Source organism: Emys orbicularis, chromosome 1, assembly GCF_028017835.1.
Source record: "Emys orbicularis isolate rEmyOrb1 chromosome 1, rEmyOrb1.hap1, whole genome shotgun sequence".
Taxonomy (NCBI): domain Eukaryota; kingdom Metazoa; phylum Chordata; order Testudines; family Emydidae; genus Emys; species Emys orbicularis.
This window is the reverse complement of record NC_088683.1, coordinates 91,627,143-91,639,073: the sequence shown is the minus strand read 5'-3', so window position 1 is coordinate 91,639,073 and position 11,931 is coordinate 91,627,143. Positions and strand designations below refer to the sequence as shown.

At 49.4% G+C, this 11,931-nt stretch overlaps 1 protein-coding gene across 2 annotated transcripts; it reads left to right on the top strand.

Moving 5' to 3' along the window:
• The first annotated feature begins 1,097 nt into the window (after window positions 1-1,097).
• TMEM140 (transmembrane protein 140) lies at window positions 1,098-11,241 on the top strand. Of its 2 annotated transcripts, XM_065411330.1 has the most exons (4): window positions 1,098-1,266; window positions 5,655-5,740; window positions 6,924-7,030; window positions 9,140-11,241. In XM_065411330.1, the coding sequence occupies exon 4, from the start codon at window positions 9,197-9,199 to the stop codon at window positions 9,782-9,784; it is 588 nt and encodes a 195-aa protein (XP_065267402.1). In that variant the 5' UTR covers window positions 1,098-1,266; window positions 5,655-5,740; window positions 6,924-7,030; window positions 9,140-9,196; the 3' UTR covers window positions 9,785-11,241. The 2 variants fall into 2 exon arrangements, with proteins under 2 accessions (XP_065267402.1, XP_065267410.1); XM_065411338.1 differs by lacking the exons at window positions 1,098-1,266; window positions 5,655-5,740; window positions 6,924-7,030 and adding an exon at window positions 7,075-7,116.
• Window positions 11,242-11,931: the final 690 nt, after the last annotated feature.

The window sequence follows — 11,931 nt, the reverse complement described above, 5'->3', positions numbered from 1 at the left end:
AATTGATTACCGACTGACCGGTAGCTGTCTGGCGTTGCAAACTTCCACAGGGCTATCGCCACTCGCTTCTCAACTGTGAGGGCTGCTCTCATCTTGGTATTCTGGCGCTTCAGGGCAGGGGAAAGCAAGTCACAAAGTTCCATGAAAGTGCCCTTACGCATGCGAAAGTTTCTCAGCCACTGGGAATCGTCCCACACCTGCAACACTATGCGGTCCCACCAGTCTGTGCTTGTTTCCCGGGCCCAGAATCGGCGTTCCAAGCCTATAACCTGGCCCATTAACATCATAATCTCCAAAGCACCGGGGCCCGCGGTCTGAGAGAATTCACTGTCCATGTCCTCATCACGCTTGTCGCTGCGCTGCAGTCGCCGCCTCCTCCTCCTCGCCTCTTTTTTCTGGTCCTGGGTAAGCATAAACTCCACGAGAACGCGCGAGGTGTTTACAATGTTCATGACTGCGTTCTGGAGCTGAGCGGGATCCATGCTTGCTGCGGTATGGAGTCTGCAGAGTTCACTCAGGAAAAAAGGCGCGAAATGGTTGTCTGCCGTTGCTTTCAGGGAGGGAGGGGGAGGCTGTACCCAGAACCACCTGCGACAATGTTTTTTGCCCCATCATGCACTGGGGTCTCAACCCAGAATTCCAAGGGGGGGTGGAGACTGCGGGAACTATGGGATAGCTATGGGAAAGCTACCCACAATGCAACGCTCTGGAAATCGATGCTAGTACGGTAGCTTGGACGCACACCACCGAATTAATGTGCCTAGTGTGGCCGAATACATTCGAATTTATAAAATCGGTTTCCTAAATTCGAATTATATAAATTCGGATTAATCCCGTAGTGTAGACATACCCTTAGTACGTAACCCCCTTTTTAGTAGCAACCAGGGAAATAAATGCAAATCTGCCTGAGCACTCCAGCTCCGTGCTAAATTTGTTTTGTAAATTGGTTAACAATAGGGCGCGGCATTGGGAACATTCCTGTGACCTAGGCTAGAACCAGTATTGTGTGGGAAGTCCCAAACAGTCAAAATGAAAGTGAAATCTGCTGAGTGTTGTGTCAAAACATAACCAAGTGCAAAGATTATCAGCATAAGTAAATAGCTTCAGGAGAGCAGAGGAGCACAGGCTCGAGTTTTGCTCTTACACTGGATCCGAGACAGAGCTGTTGAACTGTACTAAAGAGGATCAACTGAACTGGACTTCAAGTGCTTCTTCTTGCTGGTGTTTCTTTTTGGGTTCAGCAATCAGCACAATGGTGGTCCTCATGTAAGTACCCTGCTGGTGGGCTAGGAGCAATATCTCTTTGAGAGTATACTGTGCATGCAAAACCCAGGAGTCCAGTCCCTCCTGAGTCTTTTAAGGGGACACTATCAACTTAAAAATCCTACTTCTGTCTGAATTGTTCACCTATTGCTGTTATATATGGAATGCCTAAGATCAGTCTAATGGAAAGAGATGCGGGAGAAATATATTTATTTTTTCAGTTTGATTCCTTTGTGCATTTGAGAGCGTTATGGGTATAGTTAGTTTCATCATAGTCAGTTTCCCCTGTTGTTTACTCTGTGAATTTGGCAGGACTCTCTGTATAGTCAGCTTCCTTTGTTGTTTGCATGGGATTTTTGCACAGCAAGAGGGGAGAGAAAGCAAAATTTTTAAATGGGAAAAAAATGTGACTGAAAAGAATCACAGAAATAGGGAATTGGGCTCAAGAGAGTAGGTGAAGCACCTGAAACTACTTTCCACTCTCTCTTTTTGCAGTGGATTAGATTTCTACTTGAGGATGTCAGTTGAATTGATTGAAAAAGTAAATATCTGGTTATTAACATTTTTGTATTCTATCTACCTAACTTCCGGGTTCGCACACAGTCAAATGTCCCTATCAGTGTTTACATCTCCTCGGCCTGATTTTTCTCTCGCACTAGGGCAACTCATGAGCAACACCATGGATTTCAGTGGAGTATTATAACCATGAAAAAACAGAGTAACCGAGAGCAGAATCAGCCCCCATTATTTTTAGTTTTCATGTTATAAGTGATAATTATGGCCCAGATCCACCAAGAGGTTTAATTCTGGAATTCAGACACCTAAGTCCCAGTGTAAGCTCCACTGTGATCCAGAACACCCCCCCCCCCCCCCCACTGAATCCTTTAGGCGCCTAATCTCACTCACACCTACATTTTCAGAGCGAAAATCCTCCCCCCCCCCGCCCGCCGATTTTTGCCAGGGTTCACACCAGAACATGGCAGCAGGAGCCTTGGCATTGTGCAGGAGGGAGGAGTTGAGAGCTGTTTCCAGGCACGGGGGAGGAAGAGGAGGAGGAGAAGGGGGGAAGGGATGACCTCGCCTGTGTCTTTGCAGAGCTCATCCCTACCCCCCCCCCATGGTACCCCTACCCCCATCAAGTACATGCCATTTACTTAAACCCACCTGCTCATACACATGCAGACCAGTACACCCACTGTTACAGCTTATCTCCACAGACACACCTATGCACGCAGTAAACATACCAGCTGTACTCTAGTTCAGTGGTTCTCAACCAGCGGTACGCATACCCCAGGGGGTACGCAGAGATCTTCCAGGGGGTACATCAACTCATCTAGATATTCGCCTAGTTTTACAACAGGCTACATAAAAAGCACTAGCGTAGTCAGTGCTTAGTCAACTAAAATTTCATACAGACAATGACTTGTTTATACTGCTCTATATACTCTACACTGAAATGTAAGTAGTTTATATTCCAATTGTTTTATTTTGTAATTATATGGTAAAAATGAGAAAGTCAGCAATTTTTCAGTAATAGTGTGGCTGTGACACTTTTGTAATTTTTATGTCTAATTTTGTAAGCAAGTCGTTTTTAAGTGAGGTGTAACTTGGGGGTACACACAACAAATCTGACTCCTGAAAGGGGAACAGTAGTCTGGAAAGGTTGAGAGACACGGCTCTAGTTGTCTACAGATCTGTAATTTGGGGATGGGGCTATCACAAAAGTTATCACTATTTAGTCCAGGATTCTGCTTGGGTCCCAAAATGGTTTGGCAAAGACCTAGCAGGGATCAGTAGGTGAGGAAGAACACTCCAGCTGTGTCAGAATGGAGTAGGGCGGGGGCCAGAGAGGAAAACAGATGTGAAGGGATCAAGTTTGAACTGCTGAATGTTTTTCAATTTCAAATGGTGGGGGAGGGGGACAGCTGCTCTAGTTCCCGTCTTCCAGAGTGACAGATGCAATCTGGAAGCATTTTAGGGTGTGCTCTAGAGATGTTCAGATGACTGGCGATTAATCTGGAATGCCAAAGGAAACAGGATATCTTTCCCCTTCCTCCTCCCCTTTGCTTGTTTGTTTTCATTGTGGTTTAGTTCTTCAGAGCGCTTACACTGGGTCAGGCGACTTAGTCATTCTGTTATTTCTGCCAAGTCCTGAAGCCGAGAGTGGGCCCTCCCATCTGGGACTGGCAGGGCTGCTGTTTCTGTTAGCATGGATCTTCTTCAGGCTTCTTCTATTTTTTCCTCTTCTCTGATGTCTCCTCTGCTCTGCCTGTTTTCTCTCCTTCCCCTGTTCCTTCTGTTTCCCACCCTCTCTCTGGCTGTCCTTGTCTAAGCCAGAACCAGGGCACAGTGTCAGGGCGAGAAAGGGCTGGGTGACCGATCTTGTTTTAGAGAGCTCCCTGATTTACTCAGATCCTCCCCTCTGAAGTGAGGCACCCTCCATTCAAACCAGGGGAGTGATGGAACAAGCAGGTGCAGTAGAAAATGATAAGACCACCAGGCCCTCCCCATACTGGTGCAGGTAGCTGGGCCATGGCCTTGCTGATATATAGGAATGATAGACTACCAGGGACAGAGCCTTTTGACGAATTACCACATGGGAGCGGCAGAGGAAGAGCTCATCCCTGATGACAGGCCCCAATGGTGCCCACCTGAAAACGGCTGCTGGTGCCGTGTGTTGACAATGTAATTGATGTGTCTGTTTCGGGCACTTTTTAAATATCTAAGAACTCTACTGCCTGCCTGCATGACAGGCAGCCATTTTGAGAGGCAGAGTCACTGCAGACTCTGGAGATGGACGGATGGGTGGGCAGGGCACGCACTCGCGCGCACACAGAGTTCTTTTCTGTTTTTGCTTTTCCCCTGGATCCAAGCTGACACTCCTTGGGCTTGGAAGAACGCATGTGCTCTTTATGCGGGAAAGAACAGCACCAATCACATGCAGGTTTAAATCCCATTGGGTCAGCTCAGCCTTCCATCTTCCCAGGAGAGGTACTTTGGGGAGATTTATGAACTGCCCTCTCCCCATTTGGTTCACCTTTGCTGTCACAAAGGGACTTCAAAGCAGCTGTAAGGCCCACCCTTCAGAATACCCCAGTTCAGGGGGCCTCTGCCAGGCACTGAGCTGGCTCTGCACATACCCGTCCGGGGCAGCTGGAGGCAGGAGAGGTGGCTGGCATGCCTTCACCCTGGCTATGCCACAGCGACTGGGGCACACAGAGAGCAGCCCTTAGGGCTTCCCTGAACAGTGCCAGGGGCCAAACTGGCTTCCAACAGCCTCAGAATACACAATGTGCAAGCTGCCTCCCCTCGACCCCTGAGCGGGGCCCTGCGTCAGCACCAGTTGGGGTGAACCGCGGTCACTGAATGCCATGGAATTTAGGGGCTGAGGTTGGGCATTCAGCTGAGACTTTAAAAACCGCGACCTCTCTGTGCTGCGGGCACATCAAAGACCCTGTGGGCTCTTCCTAGCAGAGTACTGCCTTGGCCTTCTCCCCGCAATACGGTATTGAAGAGTGCTGGCTGCAGCCCCGACCCACCAGCTGCATTTCAGTGCTGATGTAGGTACGTTGTGTAGTTCATGATGTTAGAATGACAGGTATTTAAATAGAGTTTACTGGTATTGTTACGCTCCCATAGCCACCCGGGTTTCAGGCTGGTTCCAGATGGGGCATTGTAGTTCGCCACCTCCTGCCGCCAGACCTGTCTCCAGTGTATTAATGTGTATCCAATCAGGGCCATGGCAAGACTTTGGGCCATTACGTCATTGGTGGGTTTGGCAGAATTCCAGATTTATTTTGTTCTAATTTTGACAATTAACATTGATTTTTATTTTTAAGATTTTTTGTTTCTATTTTTATTTTTTATTTTTACACTTGTTGGAAGTTGGGCGGGGACATGATTGGGGCTAGGGCAGTACTGACAGCAGGGCTGCTGGGGGCTCCCTCTGTGGCCGCTCCCATGCCAGCCCCCCCCCCCCGGCTGCAAGCCCGGCGCCCGCTCCCACGCCAACCCCTCCCCCCCCCCCCGCAGGCCACCAGCCCGGCGCCCGCTCCCACGCCAGCCCCCTCCCGTCCAGGCCGCCAGCCTGGCACCAGCTCCCTGGCCCAGCTCCTGTCCTACCCCATGACCAGGCCCAGAACCCCAAGTCAGCCAAGTAGTTTTTTTGTTGCTGTGACTACCCCCCCAGTCTCATCCCCCTTTGGATGGGGCAGGCTGCAGCAAGAAACCAGGGTCTTTTGGAGAGGGTGGCTGGGCGCCCCAGGTGGAAATCAAGGGGGAACTATTAATCTAGTCAACTACGTATCTGCCCTGTATCCCCCCCCCCCCCCCCCCCCGGGGTCTGGCTCTCACCCACTTCTGAGCTGTTTGTGTGGTTGTGTTTGTTACAGTGCACTGGACGCCACCGACAAGCGCAGGAGCACATTCAGGCTTCGCCGGAAGATCTCTAAGCGAAGCACGCGGAAGCAGAAGTGAGGTATTGATGGTGTAGGGGTAATACTGAGAGAACTGGGCCCCCTCACCTCCGAAGAGTGGGTGAGCCAGGCAGGTGGAGGGAAGGGGGCGCCTACACTGTCATGCTAAGAGCAGACAGTGCTGTTTGACATGTCTTTGTCAAAGAGCAGAAAGATGGCTTGTGGCCTGTTGGTTAGTGTAGAGACCTGCTTCCTGGCTCTGAGCACTGTCTGGGAGACGTGGGTTCAGATCCCTGGCCTGGGCTCTCAGCACAGAGGCTGGAAGCACTGAGGATTCCCAGGAACCACCTGTGCAGCAGCCACGCCCAGAAGCCTGAGCACAGCACAGCGGTCCCACCATGATACACTTAAAACACGGTTTGAGCTTGTGGCTTAGAGGCTTTAACTGTATCCCCTCCCCAGGCGATAACCATCAGGCTCTGGGAGACACGAGACAGCACCTGTCTTGGGTGGCTCAGTGGTGACAGCCAATGGAGTGGTGATGGCAGGATCCAAAGGGAGTTCAATGAAGTCCTCATTGCCAGAACCAAACATCTGAGGGTGGATGTTAAACTGAGTGGGGGATACATAGGGGAGGATGCCCTGCCAAGGGAATACACTCAAGGGACTATGCTTGAGATTAAGATTTTGTCATGGTTATTTTTAGTAAAAGTCAGGGACAGGTTACGGGCAATAAACAAACATTCCCAGAAGCCCTGACCTGTCCCTGACTTTTACTAAAAAGAACTGTGACAAAATGCGGTTGAAGGGGGGAGGGCTGAAGCCCAAGTGGGGAGGCGGGGATGAGAGCCCGAGCCCGACTGCAGAAGGAGGGGATCCAACACCTGGCCCCCACTGCTTACGGCGTCTCAGAGCTCCAAAGCCCCCGCCAGCTGCCAGATCCAGCCTGCCACCCCGGGGCTGGAAAATGTCATGGAGGTCTCTGAAAGTCACAGAATCTGTAACTTTCGTGACATAATCTTACCCTTAACTATGCTTGAAGAGGCAAATTCTCTCTCTCTGAAGTGTTCAAAGCCAAGCACGGAGTAGGTTGGCCCCCACTCACTCCCAGTCCCTTGTTGATACCTACAGGCAGACGCAACCAGCAAGTCATCCTTGAGAGGCTGAGGCAGCAGTTCTTGCTGATCCCTTTCCCTGCGTAGGCCTGCTGGGGACTCTCTTTTTACGTCTGATTTTGTTTTTCAGCCTAAACCCCAAGCCACAAAAATACAGCTGAAAGGAAGCCAAAGAGCTAAGAGAGAAGTCGTCAGTGAAGTCTGCTAAGAAGTCAGGCCGAACAAGAGAGCCTGCAGGTTGGTTCCCACAGCACCTCTCTCCTTGGGTCTAGGGACCACGGTCAGATTGTTTAGTCCCCTCTGTTGGGATTCAGGAGAGAAAGGTAGGCACCTAATTGCCACTTCAGGCAATAGGAATCCCACCCCTTGTGTTTGTTTTCCCATGATTCATTCTTCTTTTCACCAGAACTGAAAGCAAAAGTGCTTTCCCTGGGAGGAGACAGTACTGCTAATCTAGGCATTTACAGTAAATGACACCAAGCCTTTCACACTATCAAGCTTGGCAACTAACTGGCCTAATAACTGACTCCCAGTCCAGCAGAGAAAAGTTTGTATCTGGAAGGTCCCACCCTGACAGAGATCTTTAGGTTGAAGCTAGACACACGGATGGGTAACTTACGGTAGAACTGGCAGTAAACAACCAGGCAACGCTCACGCCTCTCCTCTGCACAGTGACCATTTTGCTTAAAAGTTGCTTCTTTTAGTGTTTGTTTTCAGATTAAGGCCATAATAATATGTCATGGTCATAACTATTGGCACTGTATCAACTGGATCATGCGGGCATGTTTGTCCAATGAGGCACTTTCACTTTCCCTCTTGGTGGCTGGGTACCCAGCCAAGAAGGCAAGAGTTGAACAGGTATAGACAATCCATACTCTTTCTTCCATGGAGCCAAATTTCCCTCCCTCCTTTGGGAGACCGTCCCTGGGGGAAGTCAGTTTGGGGCGGGGGCGTGTACACGTGCATAAAAGTCAGAACCTGGTCCATTTGCCTTTACTTCTCTTACAAGTGGCTGGAGGAAGCGTGTTGATTATCTCTACAGTTCCCCTGCTGATGGCGGGTGTCCCTGCTCGTTTCCTGTTGTGCCCACTTCCCCCCACAAATGCAGAAGGAGGAGTTGTGGCACAGTGAAATGGGGGTCAGTTTCTAATGTGAGGTTGTGCTCTGGTATCCCTTGTCCCTTCCCCCATCCCCGTAAGGTCTCATATCGCTGGGCCTTCAGATAAGGCAAAATGGATGCGACGCCTTCCAGTTCTTAGCAGCGTCGCTGCAGGGGTGGGCACTGGAAAAACTGCAAATGCCCAAAGGCAGCTTAACTGTGCTGTCTCCTCAGTTCTCTCAGCCTCCGTCCCTAGGCTGCCAGCCGTCCAGCAGGGTTACAGTCAGACAAGTGACTGGGTCCTCATGTCACAGAGCTGTGTGTCAGCCGCTCCTGCTACAGCCCTGTTTGTCCTCCAGCGAGCACTGCCCAGCCAGCTGAGCTATGGGAGGGAGCCAAAGCCTCTGGTCTGTCTCATACATCATCAGCCAAGCGCCCGCTGCAGAATCGTCATTCCTGGTACTGACATGAGGGAGGCAGAGCACAGGCTGAGCTGCAGATCCCAGCTGGCATGTGCGGGCCTGGCCAGTAGAACACCCGTCTCCTGGCTTGTCACCGGAGGTGTGAGAACAGAACCCCGCGAGGGTATTTCTAGTCACATTTCAAACTGGAGCCCCACTGCACAGGCAGCTGGAATTCTAACCTTTGTACCTGCAGCCCAGTGCTGTGGTCAGGAAATCTTGTTTGCTTCTAGTTTAATGTTTAAATGTTCCCCTGGTTAATTCACAGAATTTGCTCATTTCTTCCCTTGCTTGTTACCAGAGGAAGGAAAGTCCCTATTTGCCACATGCAGGAAACTAACAGTGCGTGTAATAGCCCCTCACACAAGCAGTCAGCAGCCTTTGAACTTGGCGGAGAATCCTGGGGCTTTTTCACCTTCCTCTGCAGCATGGGGCAGGGGTCACTTGCAGGTTTAAACTAGAGTAAATGGTGGATTCGCAGTAACTTGAAGTCTTTAAATTAAAATTCAAGGATTTCAGTAACTCAGCTAGAGGTGAGGGGTCTATTACAGGAGTGGCTAGGTGAGTTCTATGGCCTGCAGCGTGCAGGAGATCAGACTTGATGATCACGATGGTTCCTTCTGACCTTAAGTCTCTGAGCACTAGTAAGTAGGATATCTAGTAGACCAGCCATGAGAAGGGGCTGCACCACTCCCTCTGTCAGCGTGTTACCTGGGCATTGAGGTAGCAGTGGGATTACTGGCATGAACACAGAAACTGAGGGCTCTCCCCATTCATGTCTCACAGCAGGTCTCTTCGAGGAGAGCGCTACCGTGGTCTTGAGGAGCTAGTGTGGAAACTAGAATGGGTCTGTTGAAGCAGAGAACTGGGGCGTGCCAGCTCTATTGGAGCATGCTCCTCCTGGCTGCAGGGTCCTTTTTCTTGTTGCTCTACGCCCTGATGTGGGAAGCTGGGAACATCATCAACCTTCCTCACAAAAGGATCGGCTTCTACAACTTCTGCCTGTGGAACCAGACGTCTGGAGAGCTGCAGTGCCTAGAATTCAAGGACCTGATGGACATGGGGGTTGACCAATTTGAGCTAGTGCTGGCAAGGCTCTGTGTATATACTGTCCAGGTCCTCTGTAGCTTCTCCCCCTTTTTAATCATGCAGGCCCAATATGCGAACACCAGAGAGGCCTGGGAAGTGACGCTTGTGGTGCTGGGCCTCTCAGCTGCTCTTCTGGCTGGTGGCCTTGGCTTGTTTCTGTTCCAGGCCTGGGTTTGCATTCAACTCTCTGAACTCAGTGGGGGTTTCATGGCACTAGCTGGGGCTCAGGCCCTGCTGCTGCTCCAGCTTTTTGCTGCTGCTATGTACCTCACATGGTTCAAGGAGGTTCTTGAAAAGGGCAACCCTTCCCTTGAGGAGCAGCCCCCAGCCTTCCAGGTCTGAAGGCAGAGAGGGAGGAAGTTGCAGTGCTAGCTTGTGGGAACTTACCAATCAAGTTTTTATAATCATCTGCTAGTCAGACTATATAGCCAGCTCTTGTGTACAGCCTTGGGCCGAAACGCTATTCTATGTCTAAGTTTGTCAGGCAGTTCACAGGGCCGTCCCTTGGATTTATGGGGTCCAACGCAGTATTATTAAACTGGTCCCCCTATGCCCGACGGCAGCTTGGGCTTGCAGCCCGGGGGGGGAGAGACGAGGCAGCAAAGAATACTGAGCCACCCGGCCTGCCTCACGGTGGCAGAGAGTTCCCTGCAGAGACCCCCGTACCCTCTCCCTCACACAGAATGGGCCGCGCTGGTGTCTATAGTTCTATGAATACGGCCACTGCCTAAAGAGATTGCAGTGTGCACTGGGTGTGCGGGAGCCGACCCGCTCTTACCTGCTGTCATGGACGGTGGGTGAAGCTGCAGTTTGGGGAGGCTAGCTCCGCAGCCCACCTGTGGCCCCGCCCATACTCCACCCCTGCTCTGCCCTGGGCCCCGCCCCCACTCTGCCCAGGCCCCGCCCTCTCCCCCCCTCCTCTCTTCCCTTCCCTTCCCTTCACCGGTCACCCCTTTCCAGCCGAATCCCTGAACCCAAATGAAGCAAATGGCATTTGAAAAAAACACTCTTCTGCAATTTCTTTCTAAAGATAATAGAGCATGTTTTCCACTGTATGCCAGAAGTTGAAGACTGGACATGCAGAAGGTACCTAATTAAAAGCACTAAATTTGGGAATAAAAATGTCAGTCACGGGTTTTTTTGATATACCCTGAAGTTTGTCAGATTTATTTGCAAACACTTTGTAGTAAGGGCAAGTCAGCTGTCTTGCTGAATACAACATTAAATATTATGGAATACATCAGGGGTCGGCCACCTTTCAGAAGTGGTGTGCAAAGTCTTCATTTATTCACTCTAATTTAAGGTTTCGCGTGCCAGTAATACATTTTAATGTTTTTAGAAAGTCTCTCTCTATAAGTCTATATTATGTAACTAAACTATTGTGGTATGTAAAGTAAATAAAGTTTTTAAAATGTTTAAGAAGCTTCATTTAAAATTAAATTAAAATGCAGATCTTATCAGTTTAGTGTGATTCTTGCCCTTGCTTTTCCTAGCTGAGTTTTCCAATGTCTGGCACGTATTTGGATACTTTAAGCTGCACGCAGGCTTCTGAGTGATCAGTTGTTAACTGACTCTGAGAGGGACAGAGGACAGATTTCATGTGTGAAAATACCTGTTCACACAGGTATGTGGATCCAAATGCTGAAAGCACTGCAAACCCAATTTTCTTCAAACAGTTAAATTTCAGCAGGTCAGAATAGAGGCCCATGATCTCTCTCAGTAGCTTCAAGTGCAGTCCGCAGATCTCCAAACTTTGACATCCACAATTCTGAGATTTTTAACTGAATGAGCTGCATTTTGAAATCTTCAACACCAATCCACTGAAATACAAACAAATCCAAGTCACTTTCATTGAAGTTTTCAGGTTCAATTAGAAAAGAAAGCATTGGGCCAAATTGCTGGAAATCTTGAAATCTGTCAGAAAATTCTGATTCCAGTTCTTGCATGTACATTCCAATCTCATCAACACTGACAGTGCAATGTGTCGATAGTTCTTTTATGTGTTGGAAGTAGCGGAAAGTCAAAGTTAGAATATTCCAAGAAAAAAACTGCTAATTTTACAACAAATGCCTTCCAGGCTTCATAAAGCTCCAGAACCGTTTGCCCTGCACCCTGGAGACAGAGGTTGAGTTCGTTTAGGTGAGCGGTGATGTCAGTTAGAAATATGGGCTTACACAGCCATTTGTCATCATCCAGTTCGGGGTAGTTTTGTCCTTTTTCCGACAAAAAGGCCTTGATTGCATCAAAATAGTTTACAAAGGGCATCAAAACCTTGCCACGACTTAGCCACCGAATGTTGCTGTGAAGTGGAATGTCATTATAAGCACTGTCCATCTCTTCTAGCAGTGCTTGAAACTGTCTGTGAGTCAAAGCAGATTGAGCAATAAGGAAATTCACAATTCGCACCACTGTGTTCATCACATTATTAAGCTCTGAATTAGAAATTTTAGCACACAGGTTTTCTTGATGGATGATACAGTGAAATTTGA

What these genes read in the sequence shown, in the direction of transcription:
- TMEM140 (XM_065411330.1), top strand. Translation starts at nt 9,197, where the DNA reads ATGGGTCTGTTGAAGCAGAGAACTGGGGCGTGCCAGCTCTATTGGAGC.